This window comes from Dermacentor andersoni, chromosome 8 (assembly GCF_023375885.2).
Source record: "Dermacentor andersoni chromosome 8, qqDerAnde1_hic_scaffold, whole genome shotgun sequence".
NCBI classification, from domain to species: domain Eukaryota; kingdom Metazoa; phylum Arthropoda; class Arachnida; order Ixodida; family Ixodidae; genus Dermacentor; species Dermacentor andersoni.
Window position 1 is genome coordinate 72,820,903 of NC_092821.1, and position 27,043 is coordinate 72,847,945.

The window sequence follows — 27,043 nt, forward strand, 5'->3', positions numbered from 1 at the left end:
AAAAGTCAAATAGGGTACAAATATTCGTGTAAGTACCTTCCGCGCATGGGACAGGCTCGACGTATACCGCGAGCACACCTTTGAGGGAATCGCGTTCGAAACCGGGGTGCACCGTTTGGCGTGGCGGAGACCAGGGCCGATATTTTGTAGCGATGCCTTTTCCGATTCTATGCTTTTTCAGGCTTTTCGCGCTTGGCCACTGGTCAGAGCGACGGTCTGCCCACATTATCAACGCGATCAGGCGGCCGCGTGTGATGGATGATAAGAATAGCATAGAATAAGGCATAAGGCATCGCTACAAGATAGCGGCTCAGCAGATTCGCCTTCCCAGGCATTGACAAAACCCCGGTATACACTACACCGGGAGTCGCGAAATGCGTTACCCTTCTTATAACCAGCGGGTGGGGTCCGGCGGGTCCACGCCACAAAGAGAAAAAAAAAATCGAATGGTGCATTTACCATGTGTACCGCGTAACTCGTGCCAAAATTTTAAAATATTCAAGTGCCACGAAGCTGGACTGAACCAAGGTATGTGTTGTTTGGCGCCGCTTGGACCAAGTTAGGGAGAGAGCGTAAACTTTATTTTAACATCAACAAGATTCGACTCCGGCGTCTTTTTAGTGGGTCTGGGCTCCCGCCGCGGACGCGGTCCGGAGACCTGGGGTGCGATCGGAGATGGTTGTTCGGCGCGTTCGTTCGGTTACCGGCGCGCGCGATTGGCCCACAGAACACCTATACAAACTTAGAGAAGGGAAACTGTACCTTCCACAGTGCTACGGAAATAAGCGTAGCGGTGGCGTCGTGAACTAAAGTATGTGACCACGGGTGGCGCTGTACAACAGGAAACGGAAACGGGGTTTTGCACACGCTTCACCAGGTTTGCACACGCTTTACCAGGTGTTCTGTGGCTTTACTGGGTTTCTGGCTGCTGCGCCTCGATCGTGCTCCCGCCAGTTTAGTTGCTGTGTAGCAAACGTAGCGCCTACATATTTATGTAGGCGCTACGCTTGCCACACAGCAACCAAACTGGCGGGAGCACGATCGAGGCGCAGCAGAATACATGTAGCGCTGAGTCATATCGAGTTAAGGCACACTCTGAACTGACTTTTAAGGGCATTCCGAGCGGTTTTTCGTTTATTACGCCGCCGTTACGGCGAGTTGTGCCGCCGCGCTCCAGCTGTTGCATTTCGTGTAGGGCTACTGACAGAATGCGGTTTCCAGGTGGCACGATGGCCTCGACTGGAATAAACGCACACGACACCAAAGATTGAGTAAGCCTGAAAATATTTTATTTGCATTTTACAAGTACAACAAAAATCACAAGTCTACGCATCCACACAAACGCGGTTACATAGTCAAGAACATAGTCAAGAAATGGCTCATTAATAAGGGTAGCACAAACGCACAAGAAAGAAGACCTAAGCTACAAAACGTACGGTCGGCTGCTAAGTATAATAATTTCCCTGTCACCGCGTGTCACTTTTATACATCATCTTTACAGCACTACCAGGCCGGGTATATAGTTTGCCGGAAAGAACTTAACAGCTTCCGGCCGTCAGCTGCCTCTTCCTTACGGGTGTCATAATTATCCTAATCTCCGCATCAACGTCGTGCAAGTCCGCATACAGGTATCTGTATCTGAACCATATGTGCCAGCTTAATACATCTGTAGTGAAATTATGATAACCACTGCGTCTTATCAAACGTATTGGTTTTGCAAATGCGCATTACAGCTGACGGAACGACATACTGTAAGTGAAGCACAAGAGAACAAGGACAAAAGGAGGATACAACACTTGAAGAAATGAAGAATTAGTAGGCATACAGCAAATAAGCGATGACGGAGAACACACAATGATGCATCGGGTGTTCTGCGACATCGGTTTGCGTACTTACGGTGTTATGGAGATCAACGGCATAAAAACGTACCTTCAAGCGTACTCCCTCAACCTCCGCCGCATTCATTATGATAGTCAACGCCTAAACAAAATGAGGCACTATTCTTTGCCAAGAGTAGACCTTCTTACAGCAAGTCTATGTAATGACACGCAGACGAAACCAGCATGCTTTCGGAAATGTTGTACCGCCGTAGTATTCGAACGCCAACGGCCAGGAAACACATCGATACCAATAGGCTGTCGGCTGTCGGTGGTTAATTGAGCACAAAAACCTTGACGCTATGACTAAAAAGCAGCTTCAACAATCAAATTAAAAGAAAATCAGCTGCCTATTTGCCTGAGGTAAAAAAGCATCCTTAGACACCTCGATTGTTCATGTCAATGGTTTGTGTAAATTAAAAAATTCAGCATGTTCAGCGCCCCTAGCAGAGAAAGCACAAATTAAACTATTCGACCAAATTACAGTAGCTCCACTTGCGCGCTTATGCTGAAACGCGCCTCGATTGATTTTTCGCCCTCTGTGGCCATTTGTTGAACTTGAGAGTGTGCGGGGCCTGATTGGCCTACTCCGCGCCGACGTCGCCAGCCGCGGGGCGCCGCCCCGTTTTTGGTGACGTCAAAATGACGACACGCTCCTGTCAATCATCCGCCCACCGAGCATTTTGTCCGAACGCGACGGGAGTTGAGAAGTTTGGAGCGATCATACGGCTTCGCATGGCGCGTCTGGTGGATTGGATTGGATCCAACAGGCGGCCTTTTCGGCTGCGGAATGGCACGTTTGAATCCAATGCATAGTTTAATTCTAGAAAATGGCGCTTCCGTTGGAAACTTAGGTTGTTGCGCTGGCGTTTCTAGAGGAAGGAGGAGAGCGGGTGGCGGTGCGAAACGCGTTTGAAGAAATGGCAGAAAGTGATTTCCGGCGTCGTTTTTGTTTCTCGAAACAAATAATTCGTTGGTTGTACAGAGAAATCGACAACATCATCGGTGCCAGCGAGCCACTGGGATGTTGTCGCTGCTTCTTGAAAAGTGCGCCACTCTTCCCGTCGTTTTTTTTTCTTTTTCCTTCTCGCTGTGCGCGACACCACCTAGGGACGACGCAAAGAACCTAATAGTTATAAATTGCAGTAGTCACACGTACTACTATTTGAAAACGTGTTTGGGCTTGAGAAGAAAAAATACATTTTTTTAGATAAAGATTTCATTCAACTGGAAGACGAGAAACATTTGGCTTTGTAGTATACTGTTTGCAAGCAGACGACAAACGACGGAGGTAAACTTCCGGGGAGGTGACCGCTTCCTGACTGGCTGCTCTCCCCGCCCCGCTGTCACAAATTTTGCATACTGCAACTTTGTGACGTTGCAGCAACTGAACAGAACGCGTATCGAACAAAATATCTCCGATCGCGCCCCTTGTCTCGAAGCGGCTTCCTGGGCTCGCTGGACGGCCCATAGTTGTGCTGTCAGTTTCGGGCTGAGCAGTGCGGTCTTCCAGCGCGAGCGGAAGCTGGCGGTGGAAGAGACGGAGGGGTCGGCACTGCCCGACTTGTTTGTTAACTCCTGGCACTCCCATAACATGTGATTAAGTGTGGCAACCTCGCCACACGGTGTGCATCTGTTTGTAGTATACACGTCTGGATACAAGGCGTGCGTGAGTCTGGGGTTTCTGTAAGAATCCGTTTGTAATTGTCTGAAGTGTACTGCTTGTTTTCTGTCTAACCTAGCGTGAGGGAACGGGTATACGCGTCTTTGTAACTGGTGGTGTGTCGTGATGTCGTGGAACCTGGTCATACGATCCTCCCACGCCCAGACGTTTGCAGGACCTCGCGGTACTGCAAACCTTTGTACTGCAGTACCTTTGCAGTAATCGGAGCTCTTGCTCCGATTATGCTCAGTGAGTGAGGCCTTGAGCAACGCGGTGAGCCGCTTCGTTGGGAATGGTCAAACCAGTGTGTGCCGGGATCCATAGCAAATGCCTTCGGTTATCGAAGTCGGCATCTCCCTGGTGTATGGGATGTCGCTGGAGTATGTGATACGCCTCTTGCGAGATGCGCCCATTTGCGAAATTGCGAATTGCCGTTTGCGAATTGCACATCCCGTATGTCGCTTTAGGTTGCGTGAGGCCAGTGCTATGGCTGCTTCCCCTGCCGCTTCGGCATGTGCCGTGTTCACGGTGACGCTTGTGAGGTGGTTGCTTCGGTGGATAGTAACTGCCGCGACGAAACTCTTCACTCTTTTTTTTTCGTATTTAGCCTAGTTACATAACTCCTTATTATTTATCAACAAACATTATTACATTTTATATTCCTAGCAAAATTGTGGATGGGAAAATTCTAGACCATTCTGACAAATTTCCAATGCAGTTTTCTGTTGCACAATACGTGCTACATAAAAGCTTTTATTTCTATTTTTTCAAGCCTGGAAGAAAGCCCGCAAAATTCCTAAGAAGTGCCGCGCGACTATACAATATTCTTACTGACACACTTGCTCTGAATACAATATTTGACAAGCTGATTAATTAGTAACACCTAATTATGTAATTAGACGAATTACAAAAAAAATCTAGTCTGTCTTGCTCAAAGTGACGACAAACCTTGGTTACACTGTCCAGCTACGTGGCACTGGCATATGTCTTTCTCTGTTTTTAATTTTGGCACGAGTCACGTGGTACACGTGGCACTAAAGACCCCGCTTGACACACGTGTAACCGCAGGGCATTCGTGGCTCGGTCTGCCGTCTTCTGCGCCCGCTTTGCTAATGGTTACGAAGCAGCAAAAAAAGGACGAGCGCAACTTTGTTCGAAAGGAAGGCGTTCGCTCGTCGCAACACCGCCAACTTCGGACGACCGGTCGAAGCGAAGCGAACGCTTCCCTCACGACCGATCGTCGCCAGGTGGTACAGTTCGTGTCGCGTGTTTCGTGCCTTCCGTCTTCCACGTTTGTTGTCCCGCTGCCGACCCGTTTCGCGAGATTAAGGCACGCACGTTGCTCGTATGCGCTTCCCTTGGAGCGAGAAAAGAAAAGAAGAAGTCGAGGCAACGTAAGAAATACGAGCACGTATGCACGCGAAAGGAACCACGTCATCGGCAATACAGGACGTGATTGAGCGCATAAGGCTTAAGCGACGAATCGCCATTCATAATCGTCCTGTAATGGATACGTAAAGGGAGCGCAACAACAACAACAACAACAAAAGAAGACGAGAACAGTAGCAAAAGCACATTTAAAACACACGTGGGCTCCAAGACATACGTGCCCTTTGGTGCTCGAGGTGGTTACGCGGCGTTTGCGTGTCCATTAGAGCAATGAACCAACTAGCACGGATAGAGTTTCGGTAATCATCCTTTCAGCGTAGAAAAGTTGTTTTATGGACCATGGTGGAAGGAGTCAATGCAGCGATGTTCTGAGTATTGGATTGGCTTGATTGGTTGGCTTGTGTCTCTACGCGCCGACTGCACAATGTGCTCTTTTGTTACTGATCTTTTCTCTCTCTCTCTCTCTCTCTCTATACATATATATATATATATATATATACTGTTTAAGCACGTTGTAGAAAGTGATTGATTTTGCCGGAACCGCCAAAACTTCACGTAGCGCTATCTAATTTACCTATACACGACCATTGCGTCCGCTTGAAGCTCAATCACGCATGTCAGTCAGTCAAGAACTTCAGTGAGGTCCTGAGGAGTTTTAAGCCGTTAGAGATCCCATACGGGGAGCTCCTCGGGCCGAAACCGTAGGCGACGCCCAAGTCGGGACGGGAACGTGGCGACGCTCCGCCAGTTCTTGGGCCCTCTGGACGGCCTTGAGCTGGAGTTTGAGGTCCGGGCTTTTGAGGGCTTCTTCCCATTCGGGCTCACTAGAGAGAGGGCCCTTTGGTAACGCGGTACATTGCCATAGCATGTGCGAGAGTGAGCAATAAAGTTCTTGGCAGTCTGGGCAGTTTGCCGGGATGTCTGAGTTATAGTGACTTCGTAGGCCTCGTGACGGATACGAGTCCGTTTGTAGCATTCGAAACGCGGCCGCCTGCGCGCGTTCAAGTTTGGAGTGCGGGAGCGCATGCTTCTTTTTTTTTTCCTCTCTCGAGCCCGTGCTTGAGTCGATGCACATCAAGCCCCGGCGGACGTTATTCTTGAACACTTTCGACTTTGATCGCGTTATAGTCGCTCGCGTTTCGTGATTCCCATCCGAAATGTCTTCACAGAAATTATGTTGCTCTGCTTCTAATAGCCTTTCTGTACAGACGCAATTGAACACCGCGCATCATTTTTTGCACAGGGATCGACCGCGCTCAATAAGCGCGTGATCGACTCCAGCCAGGCTCTAAAATGTCAGTGTGACAAGGATATTCGTTACGCCATCCAAAATTGTTTACAGACGTAATCTGCATGCCGGTACAGCAGATTGCGACTCGTGCATCTTCTGCTGCAGACTACGTCTGGCCGACGCCTTTTTTTCCTGACGGTTTTACCGGAAGCCGTGTTCCGTTATAAACCAGTTGGCGTGCAGATATTCATGAAAATGTACCACTTATTATAAAAAATAAATGATAAACATAAAAATAATTGCAATAGATAGACGGTTACCTTGGTTTGACATTAAACTACACCTCAAAGATTCTATCTTAAAGACTGCCGAAATTACTGCAGGGCTCAGATAATTAAAAAATAGTCTGCACTATATTCCCCGACTATTTCCTTCGCTTTCAGCTCTGTTTCCGTGATAACGGCCAAATTCGTTTTGATACCGAGGTTTCCATTACTTTTGATTACAGGGCTGTGCGACGGATGATGCCTTAAGGTTGTGTGATCTTGACTAGTCGTTTGAAATCGTTTATACGATGTCCTTGCGCTGGCAAATGCAAGTTCCGCGTACCTATTTACATAAACGTATGCAGCCGTTCAACGACCACCCGCGGCGGTCATTTATTTCACTGTTATAAAATAGTTCGCTTTAACCGACCGCTCAAGCCCGGTTCTACTTTTAGCCTGACCAACGACAACGCACAAATAAAAACGTAACCAGAACGCCAGTTCCCGAAAAGGGGGACTTTCCATTACGTCGTGAATATCGAACGAATATCGAACGAATATCTACGGCCATGAAGACGGAATCGATTACGAATAGGGGGCGGACGTTGAGCGGGAAAGCGAGACACAGCCAATAATAATAATAAAAAAAACTAAAGCGCATTTCGCTACGCAAGGGAAATCAATGAACCGGTTTATCTTAGACCGCATAAATTAACATTCGCGTACTTCAACACTGCCACCCAAAGCGGAAATGTGGCGTAGGTCACCTCTCGTAGGCTGAAAAATCAGAAGACTAGCCAAAGCGGAACAGCAGGGAGGATGGTAATGCGCGAAGACACGTAAAACTAGAATTATTCGGCACAAATATGCTAATCAAGGAAGCACGACAGGCAGACTACGATCCGCTATGATACATAGATAATGAGTGATGCTATACGTTCGATTCCTAAAAGGGAGGGATACCAAAATATCTTCGCTTCACTAACCTTTCTGGTCCAGCGGTTCCCAACCCAGAGAAACCAGAGTGTCATCAATCGTAAGTATACTTATTTATGTTGACTTCTTGCCACTGAGTATCTATTCTCTCGGAAATTTCGAAAAAAGTCCGAATATTGTCGTATGCCAAGATTAGTTAAGTTAGGTATGGCATGAAAACAACCTTTCAATAATTCTTGCCCACTCCTCCCAGGATTGTGTTTGCAAGTTAGAAGTTTCATCTCCACAAGCTACCAGCAGCGCCCGTACCGAATTTGTGACAAATGACTCGCATATATCATGAAAATCTGGTTTCTGAATTTAGAAATATAAATTAGTTGAACAAAATTCGCACCGGAGACTGTTAATAAACGGCGAGAAGATCACCCCGGCCGGACCGACTTGTGACGTCAGTACGAGCAGGACGCGACGCGCGGGCCAAGTCAATAAAATCAATCGCTCGCGACGACCCGTCTGCGCACCGGAGGGTAGAAAAACGATCGTCGCTGCGGCCTCTGCATCAGCTGAGCATATACGGCGCGCCGCTCGACACATCGAACGATGCAAAGGAGGGTGAATTTGTCGCGCTGTCCGTCGCGCGTCATTAAAACAACGCGCCGGGAAAAGGCGCATCAATTTTATCCGCCAGTCGACCGGTTACATGCGACACCGCGAAACAACGTCAACGATTGCCGCGCTGTCGATCGACTAACGAAGTCGGCGAGCGAAGCTGTTGAAACAAGCGAATCGGTAGGTGCTTGCTGATCCGCGCCGATTCAGCACGCGATGCAACGAAGAGTTCGAGCAATTGAAGATGCCAGCGTTTTGTGTAGACAAACTGCTTTCCAGGCGAGCCGAAAGGAGCGTGTTGTTCGCCAGCGCAACTTCGAACTTTTCTTCCGTGGGATACGGATTTGTCACGCTTGTTTCGTACAAACTGACTTTCGTTACTTGAAACACCCGTCTGACAGACAGTGTACTTTCTGAGCTGGCGGAGCTCATGCGTTTTCCTACTTTCGGATACAAACCGCGAGTGGCCGCGCTTAGAACGGCCCCGCATTTGCGCTGGCGCGGCGCCAGTAAAACATTAGCAGACAGGAAACGCAAAGGCGAAATTGCCGCGGAGAACCAGACGAGTCGGGTAATTTTAACCGTCGACGTCTCGCATTCCGAAACAAGCCGTAACGGCATCGCGACAGACTTCGACACGCGCAGGTGCAGCGTATACTGAAGTCGGGTCGCAGTATTCCCGGCAAAGCGTGCTCAACGCAAAGGAAGCTCAAGCCGTCTAGAAAGAACGCAAACAAATGTTTTGAGAAGAAACCCACAACGGGAATTGAGACGACGGCCACTTGCAAATGACTCACTCACCTGTTCGCTGCCGGCGAAGTGTTCGCGGCCGAGCTGTCTCAACTTGTCCGAGGTAATGTATCCACATCTCTCTTCGTCGCACAGATCAAACACCTGACGTAGCTGGCTGATGATCGCTTCGTCCGCGTCAGCCATCACAACACACATCACAGGCCCGAGGGCCCCCGCAGAGCACCCACAGTATCGACGCTGCCACCGGAGCCGACTGTCACCCGCCGTCACCGAACAAGACACAACCGAGCGGTTCGGCGGCGCGGCGGCGGCACGTCCGACTCGCGGAAACACGCCGGCGCCATTTTGCGAACGCTCCGCGATAACTTTTGGTCGCCTGGCAACGAGTGCCACAACACAGCGCGGAGGAGCACGCGGACTCGCGGCGGGAGACGCAACGCGGCCGTTCCGGCTTTCAGGCCCTCCGCGAAAGCACACAATACCCAAATTGACCAGCTTCTGTATAAAAGTTATTCTGAATATAAAGTTTATGGCACATCTGCGGACATTAGAATCATTTTATAACTGTATTTATTGCTAAATAGTATGTTGTTTGTTCACCCCAAATAAGAAAAACCGCTGCTAGCAGACGACGTGCCGCGCCACGCAGGGCGCGATAGCGCCATCTGTCGGCGTCTCGCGCACACTTTGTGGCGAATGCCACGATAGGATTTGGCGCGCTATTTGAATGGTTACATAAATCAGTCCCATGGGAGACCTCCGGCCATATAAATAATACACGGCACACTGCTCGCAATTTGGCATGATGTGGGTGTGTGTGCTGGAAGAGCTCACAGACGATTGATAACCTACCGGGGTAGACGGCTGAACTAAGAGGGTCATGCAAACTCTTTCTTTGAAACCACTCTTACAAAGTGACTCTGTAGGAGCTTTCTGGATTAGCCCAAGAAAAGCTTCAACCGGTAGGTCGGAAAGAGAAATACAGCTGCAGATATCAATCACCTTACCACCAGCGCTATTTAACAAGCTTTTTGTTACTATTTACTTCTCTCTCTTCTCTCTCACCTTTCTTTCTTCTTTTTTCGTCAGGACAGGAATAGTCCGTAATACTTGCTTGCTCAAACTTAATCCGGAGCCCCGTACTACAGCGTCCCTCGTAGCTCCTGTGCCATTCTGAAACGGTAAAACAAATTAGTCAAAACAATTCAATTACAACAAGTTCTGACAGTTGGAGTACCTGTCTATTCGACACTAAATCCGCTTTATTCGATGCACTGCACTTGGAATTAAAAACCATGCTGCGCATCACCTGTCTCAAGCTTGAACCCACCTTTCAACGCAAAACCGAAACGCAAGCTGTCTTGATTGAAAGAGCTCACGGAGCACTTCCGTGCCACCCACTGGCGTGTTAATACGATTCAGACGCGTCCGCCTTTGTTTCTGGTCTCACTCGCGACAGCGCCGCTGACAGCCAATCTGCAAGCCATTGTGCCGCCACTGGGTCGCTACGACGTGATACACGCCGAACGAGTAAACCCATTGTTTCCATTACCGTGAGAAAGTGACACGTCTGGTGTCTGCGTTGTGCGCATACCCGATTCAACACAATGTTACACACTTTGATTAGTGCTTGTGTACAGCAGTGACGGTGTCCACCCTTCTGAAATGCAGCACCTTTCGGAAATAACAGAAAGTGGGCATGGAAAATCCCGAATAGTGAAATAACAAGCGAAATAGATTTCATACTTTCTGCCGATCCCAGCATAGTGAAGGATGTTGAAGTGTTAGCTAAAGTTCAGTGATCATAGGTTGGTGAGGTCTAGGATTCACTTCAATTTGAACAGAGAAGAGTAAAATTGGTCGAGAAGAAACAGGTCAACTTAGAGGCCGTACGGGTAAAAGCAGGCACATTTAGGCTGGTACTTGCAAACAAATATGCAGCCTTAGAACAGAGCGATGGTGATGATTACGTAGAGGTAATGAATGAAACCATAACGAGCCTGGCTTCAGAGGCAGCAATTGAAGTGGGAAGCAAGGCACCAAGGCAACCAGTAGGCAAGCTCTCCCAAGTAACAAAGAACCTAATAAAGAAACGACAACAAATGAAAGTGTCCCACACAAGAGATAAGGTAGAATTCGCAGAACTGTCAAAACGGATCAGCAAGAAGAAAATAAGGGGTATCCGAAATTATAACGTCAGAAATACTGAGGAAGCCGTAAATAATGGACGCAGCATGAACTCAGCGAGAAGGAAACTTGGCATAGGACAAGCCACATTGTATGCCCTGAAAGATAAGCAGGGCAATATCATCAACAATCTCTAAGGCATAGTAAAAGAAGCGGAAGAAGTCTATACTGACCTGTAGAGTACCCAGAGGAGCCACGATACCTCAATTAGAAACAATGATGAACAGGATACAGAAACTCCTTCTATAACTAGCGATGAGGTTATAAGGGCTTTGCAGGACATGAAACGGGTAAAAGCGGCAGGAGAAGGTGGAATAACAACCAATTTAATCAAAGATGGAGGAGACATGATGCTTGAAAAACTGGCGACTCGTACGAAGTGTCTATCGACTTCAAGGGTCCCAGAGAACTGGAAGAATGCCAACATTATACTAATCCACAAAAGACGAAATGTTAAATAATTGAATAATTATAGGCCCATTAGCTTACTCCCAGTATTATATAAAATATTCACCAAGGTAATTTCCAATAGAATAAGGACAACACTGGAGTTTAATCCACCAAGGGCACAGGCTGGCTTCAGGAACAATGGATCACATCCATGTCATTAATCAGGTTATCGAGAAATTCTCAGAGTACAATCAGCCTCTCTATATCGGTTTCATAGCTTACGAAAAGGCATTTGATTCAGTAGAGATACCAATAATCATAGAGGCATTACGTAATCAAGGAGTAGAGGACGCTGTACGTAAACATCTTGGAAAGTATCTACAGAGATTCCACAGCTTCCTTAATCTCCTCAAGAAGAAAGGGGTCAGAGAAGGAGACACAATCTCTCCGATGCTATTCACTGCATGCACTGAAGAAGTATTCAAGCTATTAAACTGGGAAGGCTTAGAAGTAGAGATCAATGGCGAATATTTCAGCAAACTTCGGTTTGCAGATGACATTGTTCTATTCATCAACACTGGAGACGAGTTACAACAAATGATGTAGGACCTTAACAGAGAAAGTGCAAGAGTAGGTCGACAGTTAATATGCAGAAGACAAAGATAATGATGAATAGTCGGGCAAGGGAACAAGAATTCAGGATCGCCAGTCAGCCTCTAGAGTCTGTGAAATAGTACGTTTACCTAGGTCAATTACTCACAGGGAACGCTGATCATGAGAAGGAAATTTACAGAAGAATAAAAATGGGTTGGAGCCCATGAGGCAGACATTGTCAGCTCCTGACTGGAAGTTTACCGTTATCATTCAAAAGGAAGAAGTGCATTCAGTGCACGAAGTGCAAGAAGTACAATCAGTGCATTTTATCAGTGCTGACATATGAGGCAGAAACTTGGAGACTGACAAAGAATTCTTAAGAACAAGGACCGCGCAAAGAGCGATGGAACCAAGAATGCTAGGCATAACGTTAAGAGGCAGAAAGAGAGCGGTTTCGATCAGAGAACAAACGGGTATAGACGATATTCTAATTGACGTTAAGAGAAAAAAGAAAGCAGCTGGGCAGGTCATGTAATGCGGAGGTTAGATAACCGGTTGACCATTAAGGTTACAAAATGGGTGCCAAGAGAAGGGAAGCACAGTCGAGGACGGCAGAAGACTATGTCGGGCGATTAAATTAGGAAATTCGCGGGCGCTAGTTGGAATCGGTTGGCGCAGGACAGGGGTAATTGGACATCGTAGAAATAGGCCTTCTTCCTGCAGTGTGCATAAAGTAGGCTGATTATTATTATTATTATTATTATTATTATTATTATTATTATTATTATTATTATTATTATTATTACTATTATTATTATTATACTTTTGTCAGGCAACGATAATCACGGTGACTACAGCGTGCATGGGTTCGCGCTAGCGTTCGCGCCGCCATGTTACATTCCACTCTATTTTCACGCATGCACTAAACGACAATGGCATAGAATTGCAGTGTCCTTTTGGTCTGTATACGACCACGTTACTGAAGTAGAGAGACCTACCAGCTCGTCCACGTTTTAAGGGAAACGTCGTGTTAGTACTTAAGCTACGGTATTACTTCAGCGTCTCTGTTTAATTCACGTGGATTAAATGGCGATCATATACAACGACTAATGTAGGTATGCATTAATAAAGCACTAGTCTGCTGGATACGCCAAATTTAGGCTGCCGTGAGAGCTTGAATACCAGTGAGGTGTTTTCCATAAACGTATACGACCCTGTCCATGCATCGCTCCGAAAACAGCCACAGTCGCGTATATAAGAGGCCAGGCGTAACACTACGCAGGAAAGTTTTCAAGAAGCACTTAATGACGAAAATAGGTTGAGCAGCAATATTAAATTACACTTTTATTGTAAAGAAAAAATGCATTTCTTAAGGCAATAGGAAGCGTGATAAGTCAGAAAAAGCACAAGAGCAGCGAAAGACGGTTGCCGTGACGTCGTGTATTTCGACCGCATAGTTATTTTTTTTTTATCGGTAAGTATCAGGCTACGTTGTACTGAGAAGAGGCCAAAGACTGAATTTAGCACATTTCGAGAAATTTCGCTGTGACACAATGACACCAATACGAGAATATCGAGTATAATCCGATTAAACAGAGCGCTCAAGCCGGTAAGAACAGCAACGGTTGATCCAGTGGGCTCGCGAAGTCGCGCATAGCAATGGAGCCCTGGACTGAGGACCCCACTCACCGAGGAAAATTTCCTGCTTGTTTTGCCAAATAAATGTTTATTCCCTCTTATTCTCGAAGGAACGAAAGAAAGTGTTTCGTTTGCTGCGAAGCTTTGTTTAAGCGAATGGCACAAATGTCAAGAACTTTATTTGAAAATCTTTTAGTGTTTCAATTTACTGTGGTCAACAAGCCGATGTTATTACGCACTGCTTCGAATATTAATCGCACCCGCATAAGCCAACTAATAATGCCTCTTTCAGGTGGAACCTCTGCCGTGTTCAGTTTCAAAGACGCATTCGCATCTAGTCTTTCGAAAAGGGACTGCCGTTCCTGGCAGCGTGGATTTTCTCTTCGTCTTCCATAATCCGTCTCAACGAGGACTTCACAACACGATACATAGCTGCGGTTCTCGTCTTGCGTTACGTCCGTTTTGGTAGCCGTCGCAATGCAATATTAAGCGCACCAAAAAATTTGCAGAATGTGCGAGTGGCATAGTATATATGACCCCGTTTAAGTGCGTTAAGGTATACGTAGGCCAGTCTGAGCGTTGCGTCAATGTGACGCTAGGAGAGCACCTGGCGGCATATTATTCGTCAGGAACGACACATCTAGCCGCCCCCTGTAGGGATTGCGGCTGTTATCCTGTTTTCGAACGTACTCGGATTATCTTCGATCAAGACCACTATAGCCAGCTAACCAGTGAAATGGCAGAGGTCTTCGGCATAAAGAATAGAGGAGATGACTGCGTCAGCCACTTCTCGGTCTTGCTAGATGATGAGGAATTCAAGTTTCTTGATAGTTAGACCTTTGTTTTTATTTTTAACGTCCCTTTTCAAATGAGGTAACCTGTGAGCCTTGACACGCAAGTTCGGCCATCCTACTCCGTTTCCTTTTTTTCTTTTTTGTGTATGTTTGCGTGCGTGCGTGGTGCGCGTGCGTGCGTGCGCGCGCGCGCATATATTTGTTTCCTTTCAATAAAATGTAAACCAAGTTACAGGAGGAACGAGAACATGAGCTTTATGTAGAGTGCAGGGTATGAGACCGGGCTAGTTGGTATTTCATGCTGGATCCGTTGCTCCCATTGCAAAATGTCATCCACTCTTTGAAAAAACAAAAATAATAGCGAGCAACAGGCACGAAAACACTAGACTCATCATTGAGGCAGCCGCTATCGCAGAAGGAAACTGCGTTAGCAAACCATCCCTATCATTGACTGCTAAATAATTTGCATTCCTGGGGTTTGTATGTGGGAGGCCGCACTAAGCCTTGGCCTGGCCATGATGCGCTCTTTTTTATTTGTGATGACCATGTTGTCTTGCACAATTGCAACTGATTATGATCAAGTGTGTGAGAGTATATATATACACATACCGTTTTGTAATAAACACCAGTTGGAAGTTTGCACTTGTCCTGGTCGCCTTTTTAGTGTCCCGTGTCCATTCTTGCGCTAGTCTTTCCAGCTTTATGTAAAGTAATTTACACGACCAAAATAGAAGAGAAAAGCCATCGAGGGCGCTGGGCTCCTCGCCTGCATTATAACTCGGTTCCCCAGGTGCCCTAGCATTCCTCGCCAACAGCAGGGCGGGAGACGTTCTATTGACATGCTCGCTATTGTCGAAGCGGGACACTTGGGAATGTATGGCATCGGGAGTGGGGTCTAGCCTCAGCTTGCAATGAACTGACCAATGGGGACCGTTGCGTCTGGAGCCGCACTCTTCAGCCACGATCTTGATTGCGCTGCTTGCAGCTTCGCAAGCTCTCAGGCGTCGGACAGGCGTTAAGGTGAGAATACCATTCGAGGCAGCAAGTTCGCCGCAGAAGCAGATTTGTTTGGAGGGGAGGGTCAGGCATAAGACGTATCAAGATTGCAGTTTTTCTAAGCACTTCAGAAATTCTACCAACATATCATAACTGCTCAAAAGCAACATTTATGTCTGTGCACATCTTTTTATTCGCGGACATAACGTCTTGTCCTAGGAATGACTTCAGCTCTCTTCCGCATAGCATATGTAAAAAAGTCGATGCTGAAAACTTGGAGATTGAAGACAGGCATTGTGTGTTTTCGCTGTTGTCAAGGTTAAGCAGTGACATTGCAGCAGCTCGGCCAAGCAGATACATATTTCTTAGCAGGCGGAGTGTTTTCAGGAGGCGGACACCTGCATTTAAAAGTAAGGTTGCTTTAAAAGAAATAACTGTAGGCATATGGAAAGAGAGGCAGAAAGCGCCTGATGAAATAAGCGGGGTTATGTTGCACATTGCACAGCGCAATCATTGAAAACACGTAGCGATCAGGTTTCATTGTAGTTTGTAGCAAATATATTTGTTGTTATACTGAACTGAATACGAGGCTGCGTCTGTGAGCTTTTACATCCGAAGTATATTTAAGCAGTAATGGTAAGAACAACGAAATCAACAGAAAATAACTAAATGACAATGAGGGCCGAGCACTTAGTTTTAACACGTTAGCATTCTGAGGGTACTTCACGCACTCTCAGGGGGCCAATTCTATCGACCTGCCTATCTGTCTAGTTATCGGGTCGTTTTCTCGCCTACCTGGGCCACTCGGAAGTCCGTGGTCGAGTGGGTAGCGCATCGCGCTGCTGTGCTGAGGGATCGGGGTTCGAGACGAACCATCGGACAAACTTCGGTCATGAGTCTGAGGCAATGTGTACATACATGCCGCTCTTCAACGAACCTCTTTCACGGTTACATGGATCACTGTAGACGCCGGACAGGGTAGACGCTTCTGTTCTAAGAAACTCCTTGACGCCACTTTGAGCCCTGGGCCACTCGGTCTGTTTCTTCAACGAACCTCTTTGATGCCAACTTGTGTCACTGTGTATGTGTCAGTAGGTGTGTGTCGTTTTTCAACGAACGTCCTTGACGCCAACATGGGTAACTAGGTATGTGCCACTGTGAATGTGAAGTTCCGCAATGACGAAAGAGACCCTTTAAATTTCTCCGATGCTGAGCGGAATATAACCCACGTCACGAGGGCCTCTCAAGGACAGCAACCCGACGCTTTGGCAGGCTGCGCCACAAATGGACCGGATACGCGTCACTTTCAATGAAGGCAATTCACTCCAACGCTTTAGCGAACTGCGCCATGAGTGTACTGGGTATTTGCCGCTCTTAAACGAACCCTTCGCCAACTTGGTCATCGAGTATGTGCTACTGAGTGCGCCGCAAGCGAGGGAACAATTGTCAGCGTTCACAGGCACTAGCGCGCCACGCTTCTTGTATCGGAGATCACGCGCGAACTTCTCGGCAGCGCCATTAGATGGCGCAACGTGTCCAGAAAGAATCGCGAGAGAGGAACACGGTTGCCGCATGCCGCATGACGCGCTCCCGCGCGCCACGCATCTCGGAGGCCACACGCAGGCGTCACAGCGAAGGCGCTAGATGGCACCGAGTGTTCTTCGGTTAGCGTGAAAAATTAATCCTGCTGCCAGAACACGGCTCAGACATAACGCACTTCGATGATGACAATACGTTGTGTCGCTGTATTGATTGTCAGGATTGGGGGCTCAATCCCATCGCTCGTGATCCGTTGTCAAGATTGGAGTCGGGCATGAATTAGAAGGTAGCTGGCCCATGCCGACGTCCAACTTATCCATGCTAAGGACGTTGATGAAGGGAAGGACTGCTTCTCATCGAGAACGAGGAATATGGCTTTATTTACAGTATTTATATCAGTCTAACATGACTGTTTGAGAAAGTACATCAGTCTAACATGACTGCTTGAGAGAGAATGTCCTGAGCAGCCGCACAACAGCGGTTTTTAACAGCGTCCCCGCACAACAGCGTCCCCGCGGCAACTCGCGCACCCGTAGCAGATCAGGTACGCGTTGGGGAGTTTGGGAACAATAGTTGGCCCGCCGAACTCATTCCGTCACAACGGCGATGAGGCTAGAGGTTGGCGGCGGTTTCAGCACAAAGCCTGCTTCACCGAACGCATCCTAGCTGAAGCGACGGAGAGTGGGGGATGCGCGTCTTGTTCCCCGACACAAAGTCGATTTAGTCACGCTGTGGCTAGAAGTTGGCTGCGATGCTCCCGAGATGTTGCTTCCCCAGTCGCAACTGGGTGGCAAACTTGCACTGCAGCTGGCCGTTCTTAACATGATTCAATACAAACGCATTGCCGTCAACAGTCATGGTGAGATGGGCTCTGTCGAATTTATTTCATCTTCCTGTAAGTGCCATATTGCGCGGCTACAATACCGGTCTTGCTACATTTAATCGTCATATAATGCAATAACCAAGTGCAGCATAAGATAAATAATACAAACGCAGAATTAGCTTCGCATATGCCGTATGAACGCGAAAGAAGCGCATTTATAAGAAAAGTACGCCTATAGCGGCCCGAGGCTGTCTGTTTATTACCATTGTCCGGCTTGTACTCGAGAACAGCGCAGTTGTACTGAGTGAGCACCAGAGGAAATCCGAACGATCACCACCGTAACATCGAGGACGTGCTGCAAACCAGCGCTAACGTCTTCAGAATTACAGCCAGTAAATATGAGGTTTTTAAAACTTTACTTTGGCTTTCCTTGAGTAGTGGTCCAGAGTTCGAACAAACCGCGGTGCTTCTCCTCATCACCATGGATCATGATGTCTCCTACCCGTGACGAAGCCTGCCTCGTACTAGACCATCCACTGCGAAGGTGTGCAAATGACCTCGTAATGTTTGACCTCACCGCAACTTCCAATCAGAGTTGATTACTTCACTCCACCTCATTCACTGAGGTGGAGGTTAATTCAGGGGACCTGACCTCGACTTTCAATGGCCGCCATTAACCTCACCTCGATCTCACCTCAACCTCATTGCTGAGGTGCAGGACTATAGTCTCCAAACTCAACCTGAAAATAATTTCTTGAGTTCGTCGTCGGATGTTCGATGTCGAATGCACTGCCTGTGCATGAACCTACGAGTACAGCTGGCTCAAAACCATCATAGAGCAACTTGAATATTTATAATACATCGCGAAAAAGTTTGTTCAACAAGAAGTTCCAGGTGCGACACATGACAGAGAGAGAGAGAGAGAACGCGAAAGGGCTCTTTAATAAATCCTGGACAGTTTTCCTGTATGCTACTCCAGATAGGTATGATGAAAAATGAAATAATGTGCAGAATGCACGTCATCATATACACAACATACACAACCTTGCGCCAATAAACACCATTGCGACGAGTGGAGACAAGTCTGCTGGACGGACATCGCGGACCAAGAGGAAGTGTGCGTGACGGTGCGCAGCGGCGTGGCATGCGAGGAGAGCGCGCGGTGCGGTTCGGTTTTCGGACGGGTCGGCAGAACGAGCACGGGATGGCGACGGCCTGGTGGAACGTGTTCCAGTGGCGATCGAGACAGCCACCTTGGCACCTGTTTTTGCAACACAGCCGGGCCAGCACACTCACGAGCGGCTACCGGTCCGCTCGAGTAACCATGCGAGGCTCATCGGGACCAGGGACCGACTCCGGTGGCTGGCGGTCCACTCTGGTGGCCGTGCCTGTGGTCCCGTCTGAGAGCCGCCGCCGAAGCCGACACAGCCCTGCAGTTTGCGTCGTCACCAGCAGTGCTGCAGGCCCTGTTACGTTGGCAGGAGCCAGGGGGAGCTCGCCACCAGCGGGTCTGTCACGCTCCTCGAGACCACAGCGGTGAGCGTGTTCTTCGCCCTCTCCCCCGGTGCCGGGGCGCGGTAGCTCCACCATCTGACACGGCCGCGGTCATTCGGAGTACCGAAGGACCGCGGTACTACTCATGCGTGTGATACTCATTCGGAGTATTCACACGCAAACTAACAGGATGCAGCTCATCGACAGCAATATGGCAGAGCAAGAAATGATAGCTGGCTCCGATCAATGAGATGGTAAGATGGAAGTCCGTCCATATTTTTTTCTCTTACAACCCCTGTGATTTGCTGTGAAGCATAAATATGTCGGCCAGGGAGGACAGGTGCTTGTATGACGAAAAAATTCAGCAGAATGTCACAATGACTGCCGACGGTAATGCGTTCAGCATTGAATCAATATAGCGACACAACGCATTGCCAACGTCGAAATATGTGATGTATGAGGCGTGTGCTGCAGCAAGAGTCTTTCGAGTTTCCCTAAGAACACTCGGCGCCATCTAGCGCCGCCGCTGCGAAGCCTGCGCGTGGCCTACGAAATGCGTGCCGTCGCACTCCGAGAAACGCGTCATGCGGCCACCGGGCTCCTCCGCCGGGCTTCTTTCTAGACAATCTGCGCCATCTAGTGGCGTTACGGTGAAGTGCATACGTGGCCTACGAGACCGGAAGCGCGGCGCGCCGGTGCCTGCAACCGCTGACAATTGTTCCCTCGCTCGTGGCACACTCAGTGGTACATACACAGTGACCCAACTTGGAGAGAGGTTCATTAAAGAGCGGCACATCCCAGTGCATCCAAGGTGCAGCTCGCCAAAGCGTTGGCGTTAAAGACGTTCACTGAATAGTCACACAGACCCAGTGTATTTGTGGCTCAGCCTGCTCATTCGCCGGGTTGCTGTCCTCGAGAAACGCTTGTGACGAGGGTTCGATTGCGGTCGTCATCGGATTAAATTATGGGATATTTTTCGTCATTGTAAAGTAGCACATTCCCATTGCCACACGCCTAGTTACCCAAGTTGGTGTCAAAGACGTTAATTGAATAGCTGCACATACCCAGTGACCCTAGTTGGTATGAAAGATAGTCATTGAAGACCGGCAGCACAAACCAAGTAGGCATCAAAGAGTTCCTTCGAACAGCGATATAGCTACTCAGGCCCTCATCTGCAGTGACCTAATGTTCAGTGACCATCTACAGTGACATCTAATGTTCGCGTGAAAGAGTTTCTGGAAGAGCGGCGCATATTTACGCATTGCCCCATACTTTGTGACCTAAGCTGCTCGATCTGACGGTTCGGTTCGAACACTGTTCCCTCAGCAGGGCAGCCCGATGCGCTACCCATTCGACCACGGACTAACCAGTTACTCAGGTAGGCGAGAGAACGGTTAGATACAAATAGTGTTAGGAATGGCCTGCCGAGGTGGCAACATTTTCTCAGCCAGCTGCAGCTGCGAGCGTTGCGAGCTTCCCCGAAGAGAACCATGGAAGCCTACCACAATTGCAGCGGTGATTCATTTCGTGTGCACCTCGAGGTGACGCTTCGTCACCCCCTCGGCGCCGTTATGGCTAAACGCGATCAGCGGACCAACTATTGTTACTGTACCCGCCACCGCCGACCTAGTCTGCTGACACACGTGGCAGCTTCAAGAGAAAGGCAGCTCTGGAATTTAGAGGCGCCGGACAAGGGACAACCGGTGGCCACGGTGCCTGGTCCGCTCGGGGAACCAATGCGCCTTTCAAGACTCAAGATAATGGGCAAGCGGCGGGTCGACGGCGTTGACGTTTTGACGCTGCTAATCGGCAGTGAAAACTGTGCGTACGTGTGTGTGTAAGCCGTCCCGCAGAGAGGCGGCTTGTTTACGATGAAGACGAACGTTTTGCCTCACCTAGGGATCTAGGGAACACAAAGTGTTTAAAAACGGCTGTTTGTCGGCTGCTAGGTGTGCTCGTCTTCGTGCTCCGTGACCGTACTCGTGAGCTGTGTGCTCGTCTGCTGTATGCTTCGTCTTGCGGGCCCCATTTGGGAGTCACGCTAGACTGTGTCAATGTATCCCATGTTTAAAATGTAAATACTGCAAATAAACCCTGCTCGCCTAGTCCTGTCGCCCCAAGTTCCTCCGATCGTCCTACAAGCTCGACTCCAAACCCTTACAATAGATAGTTACATGGCTCCCAGAAAATGCGTGAAATACCCTGAGACTGCTAATAGATTAAACGCTGTCATCATGCAGTTAGTTTCTATGTCCTCATATGGATTCGCGGGACCATATAAGTTTCACGTATTTGGAACGTATGAATTAGTACATTCAGCAGGAAAGTGTCTACTCAAACTGCTAAATGAACACAGACATGATGGTTGAGATTCTTCATTTTTTGCATTAAATGCACATCTCGGTGCTCAATCCTCCCCCCCCCCCCCCCTCCTCCAAAGTATACTGCTAAGCCTCACAGCCCTCAATAACTTTATATAATAACATTTCTATAGGCAGTTTTGGTTTTAGTTCTGCTGTTTCGTGACGTTACGACGAAGAAGGTAGTCAAGTGGGAGCAGGTCAATGCGCGAGATTTTGACACTCGCTCCGGCTCGCTGAGTCGCCTCGTATGCTGCTACATCGGCCCTCACAACGAGTAGCATCATAAGAAGCGGCCCAGCGAGCAGGAGAGAGTGTCAAATCTCGCCCATTGACCTGCTCCCACTTGAATACTTTCTGCGCCGTAACATCATCCCAGAGTAACCTCATGGGAAGCGAAACCAAAACTGGTTGTCGAGGAAATATTTAATCAAATTGTGTAGGGCACTCTGAGGCTTCCCAGTGTTTTTTTTATTTATTTATTTAGGAGCCTAAGACCGTCATTTAATGGTGAATAATATAAGGGCCGGAAATAAGATGCCAGTACTCATGAAAGTAATGCTCGTGTGACAGAATGTTTTTATTGCCTTTGTGTAAAAATATATACCCCTTTCTAAATAACATATTCAGGAATTCAAAGTAGGAGGAGTATATTTTAATGAAAGGAAAGGAGGAGAGGTTGGCCTGGAGAACGTGTCTCTAGCCTGCTACTCCGGCAACATATTGACGGCACGCGCATTGTAAGTTCATTTTAATGAGATGCAGTGGTTTTAAAGGACCGGCTTCAGAATTTTTTTCGCGGAATGTCAGCACTAAACGCGGCATCGCGTGGTATACAAAGAGCATAGCTCTCATGCTGTTATTGAAACTTCAGTTTACAGTTTGGATTAACTATATCTCCTTCGAGAAAGCAACTCACCCTACGAGCACCATCATGTGGAATGACGCCTTGCATATGGCTCTTGCACAAGGAAACGTGAAGTATCCGTCAGAACCATCGCTAATGTCTATGCCATTAAAATGGCACATACCTGTTTGAACCAGAAACGGGGCAAGCGTTTGTCGTTAAATAAGTTTTACAACCCATGTATCGATCGAAAAACAGAGTAATCATAATAAATAAATCAAAGAGAAAGGTTCTAGCATCAACTGGTGCCACGATGTTTAGAGGATGCATTTCAGCGTTACCATAGCCATCTCATACCTTTAAAAAATACGTTCATACTGACTCTAATGAGACACTCTTGTGCCCATTGTGGCTAGATGTTGCGACCGCGAGGCGGCTATATATATATATATATATATATATATATATATATATATAGAGAGAGAGAGAGAGAGAGAGAGAGAGAGAGAGAGAATGTTTATATATATGCTGGAAATGTTAGCCTGGCTGAACATTAGGTGGTCATCGGCTGTTATTCTTCTGTGGAGTATATACTTTATCAGGAAATAGTCGCGAAATAATGACACATAAAATGAAGTGGGTGCTCCACATATTATCGGAAACTTGAAGACCCTTGCAAATACTTGAATCAATATGTAGCAATGACGTAAGAAAAAGGTGGAATGGGAATGTAAGCTAATCGTTTAAATGGCTAATCGTTAGGCTTTAAAAAAGTGTTGTATTCTTGCGTTCCAGGAAAAAGTAAAACTTGCTTTTAGCATTTTTAAGATTTTTGACAATTTCTGAAGCAGCCTTGTACGTTGTGCCACAATTCCAGCTCAGCTCGGCAACACGCGTGTTAAAAATTCATTTATTTGCATTTCAGGAACAGGACGACGAAACCGCTCGAGATGAATTACTGAGGTAAATATTTACACCCTGCGTCATAAAGAAATGTATTTCGTTCCTTTTATGCCATGCTTTGTTAAGTATATTTGAGGACAGTGAAAGCACAAGCCTCTCAATGGTGCCGTCATCTTCTGCGGCGTCCGCGCTGGACTTTCGAAACCTTCTGAGAGCGTCGCCTTTTTTTCACACACTCCTATGGGCCTGACGCTGTCTCGCCCGTCGTGCGTTTTTACAATTGAATTTGGCCTAATACTGGCAGGGAGAAGGACGTTCTAAATAATATGTTATACAGTGAGCATGCTTTGAAAGATAAAGACGGTAGTTCTGAAAGCTCACTTCAAAATAAATATTGGGAAAAATGTTAACCATCGCGATATTTATGCCATACTTAAATTCTAGTTGCCATTGTGAAACCATTCTGTTTCACAGAGCTTTAGGGCGATGTTACATAAACAAAAATGTCCAGCGTAATCCTCAATGCGGTACCTACCGTTTTTGAAGTAGAGCACGCCTCCACTCCTTGGGTCAAAGCCACCGCTCCCTTCACATTTTGAAAATGTAAATATTGCCATTGTCAAAAGTATTCCTGCCGTCTTCATTTCGGGAGAGCAATAATCTTGCAGACACTTCCTAAAAAGGCTGTAAATAAGACGTTCGCATTTTCTTCCAGAAAATCACGTCAAATGTATGTGCTCAAGCATCTGTTCCAAACTACCATCCAACATCCGCACTGAAATATCCTCCACTATCATACGAATCGGCGAATTGTTACACGAGAACATCCGGAAACCGTGTAGTTTCCGTTATCATCTGTGATATTAACAATTAATGTATGTTGCTAAGAGGAAACCCTGGAGAAGGAAGGACGAAGAGGAGGGTGAGGCAATTTCACTTTACTTATCATTGATCATGCTTTCCTGTTTTTGTCGAATTGTTTATAATATTGAACCTAGTTCTTATATTCTGTGGTTCGACCAGTGTTTCAACTATTAGCAACTTACCTTTACGTTGCCTCGTTCTCTCCGAAGGACAGTGCTAAAATGTCTTATTCGTACTTTTTAACCGCATTTCAAATTTTTTATGCATTCCAGCGTTCACTTGCGTTTAGGTATTGTTATATCGTACTGCCATGAATTGTACAAGCACTCTTTGATTTCTTTTACCTTGTACGGTCTTTTGGGACACGTGAAGCTACTTATGTAGCTTTTAGCCCAGAATTACCGTACGCCATGTATAATGGAAGATAAGACTGATTTGATTTGTTTGACTGAAGTCGGAATAAAACGAGCCATACTCGTGTTTCCTCTAAATGTTTGATTTATTTCACTGGTGTACGATCAAGAATTTATTCCCCAGTTAGGCTTTCTTAAACATCTGGTAATCACATATGATTGGACGATAGATTGGCGAAGTCACATTGAGAACGTCACGTCTAGTGCAACACATGACCTGAGATGGTTAGCAAGCTCAGGTACCAACGCTCTGGATTACGAACAAATACTCTAATTATAATGTATAAAATGTATGTTCGTCCCATCATGAAATTCGGGGGCGTCTTTATTTCTTGCAGAACAACTTAAGAATTAGGCCACTGGTACTTGTAGAAAGGGAAGCTCTACGCTTCTGCCTTGGGCTAGCTAAGTTTATTGCAAACAATATTCTGTATATGTAAGCACTTCGAAAGTTCCTAAAGATTTCGGATTCTCGTCAGAGACGATCAAAGTATGTTTTCAATAGTTAACCGAGTAAACTTTGGATATTCGTTGGTCGCGACTGCACATCCATCAGATTTGATTTGTACATGCACCATTAAATGGGCAGATTCGACTTATCTGCTAAACGACCCAATCCAACACATCACCTGATTAAATTTGACAACATTTACCTCATAAATGCTAAGCACATCTCACTCCAACACTTAAGTGACAACCTACAGGATTACCTTGCTCATCTGGCAGCAAGCAATTTAATAGCCAGTGACGTTTCTTTATCTGAAGAACCGGTGTTGTTGGTTCTCTTTCTTTCTTTCCTTTCCGCCTTCCAGATCACAAGTCTTCTTTCAAAGCAGAACTACTTGCGATTGTTATGGCGCTACGCATACTGCCCTTGAAGGAATCGTCAGCTGCCATAGTCACTATATTTTTGCACGTGTAACCCACGCCGAAAATTCAACAAATTTTAACAGGAAAGCCAGAGTGCAGATTGTATGCGAATTTCACCTTGAGATGTGGCTTCACGGCACAACGATGCTTACTGCCGTGAAGTCACACCTCAAGGCAAGGTTTTCCACCATTCAAAATTTCGTTATCTCCGCCCCTCTCCCTACCCTTTCGTGTTGAAGCTCCCCTCCTTCATGGTTGGCCGAAGTTACGACGTGGACGAGTCGTGTATCCACGAATGGAGATTGTTTTTGCAATGATTTGAGCCTTATTGTAATCAATTATTTGCGCGGGTTATACGCGTGGATGTCTTTTTTTTTTTCGGTTTGTTGTAGTTGGGGGTGCGGATAATACGCGAAAAAATACGGTGCATACTCTCTTTTTGTGTGTCCTTCGCTTCTCACGGCAAAGAACTCCGCTATCTTCAGCGCAATCAAATATTAAGTCTCTGCAAATTTACCATAAGTCATATTACTATGGGTACCAGACCACCGCGGTTTGTGCTTGAAAGAAGTGGCGAATTTATTAACGAGCACTTCTCAGAGTGGACTTCTGCTACCTATTTTACGTGACGCGGCTTAAGTGGCTGCGTCGAGATAGAGAAAATTTTGTTCACAAAAGGATTTAATAAATTATGCTTGGAAAGATCTTTAGAGTTTCAACGTCCTCGCTTCCGCTGGAATAAGCCCTCCTTCCCGGAAATTGGAAGTTTCTTACATAAGGTTACGCTCTAATATCCCCCAAATAACTTTTTTTTTTAGCTGGTCTGATGACGAGCCCTATTTACCATGTAAGAAAATTGAACCGACAGGAGACTTCTTTTTATCCTGCAGTCGATATTCATGCAAGCCAAAGAGGTTATTCGAAGCTTCACTTTGCCAGCTAGAGCTAGGACTCAATATTCCTTTAATACTACAACTTGTGGAATCGACACCATAGGCGCCACAGATATGTTTATTGTACTGTACTTGATTTTTATTTAAAGTTCATCAAAGTGATTACGGTGTAATTTCTGTGCTTTACTCCTCTTCCCTGTGCTCTATTCATTTCCCTGAAATGGCTTATCCAAATTATTTATGTCGCCTTTGATCTCTACTTCATTAATACCTTCTTTCATAGTCTTGTGTTTCAGTTAGCCTGACTCCTCACTCACGTACTATGCATCTTTTTGCAGTTTTTCGTTCCGTATTTTCCCCTTTTGCCTCTAATAATAAGTATTTTTCTAACACTACCTCCCGTCGCCTCCCTTATGGGTACACGAGTATTATCATTATCATCATTATTCGGAGGAGCAGCCGTTGGCCTCTCCCACTGATCAGTGATCTCTCCCACTAATATCTACTTTATGGATAAACATAAACATTAGATCGTCTCATACACACAAGCGCAGGCAATTCGTCCTTACGGCGTCCGCCAAAGGCGACTACTACGGCGTCCGCCATTCTCGTGCCCAATGTCGTAATAGACGCCGCGATTGTCTCCACCCTGTACAGACGGCGGGCGAGCAGCTCATCGAGGACGAGGAGGACATGGAAGGCGAGGAGGACATC

General features: G+C 46.8%; 1 protein-coding gene and 1 long non-coding RNA gene across 4 annotated transcripts in view; both read right to left on the reverse strand.

Annotated features, from left to right (window-relative positions):
- The window catches only part of LOC126538845 (rab11 family-interacting protein 4A-like), a 256,433-nt gene extending 247,358 nt beyond the window's left edge, over window positions 1-9,075 (reverse strand). For 2 of the 3 annotated variants that reach the window (XM_050185567.3, XM_050185566.3), the window contains exon 1: window positions 8,773-9,075. In XM_050185567.3, coding sequence (XP_050041524.1) covers window positions 8,773-8,919 — 147 coding nt within the window. In that variant the 5' untranslated portion in view covers window positions 8,920-9,075. The remainder of the gene's footprint in view (window positions 1-8,772) is intronic. The other variant, XM_050185569.3, reaches the window with a different exon arrangement.
- Window positions 9,076-15,510: 6,435 nt separating this feature from the next.
- LOC129386820 (uncharacterized) lies at window positions 15,511-24,066 on the reverse strand. The gene is made up of 3 exons (XR_008614103.2): window positions 23,825-24,066; window positions 22,459-22,570; window positions 15,511-15,721 (listed from the first exon to the last, which is right to left on the reverse strand). It is a non-coding gene; the product is annotated as an uncharacterized lncRNA (long non-coding RNA).
- Between the last annotated feature and the right edge of the window lie 2,977 nt (window positions 24,067-27,043).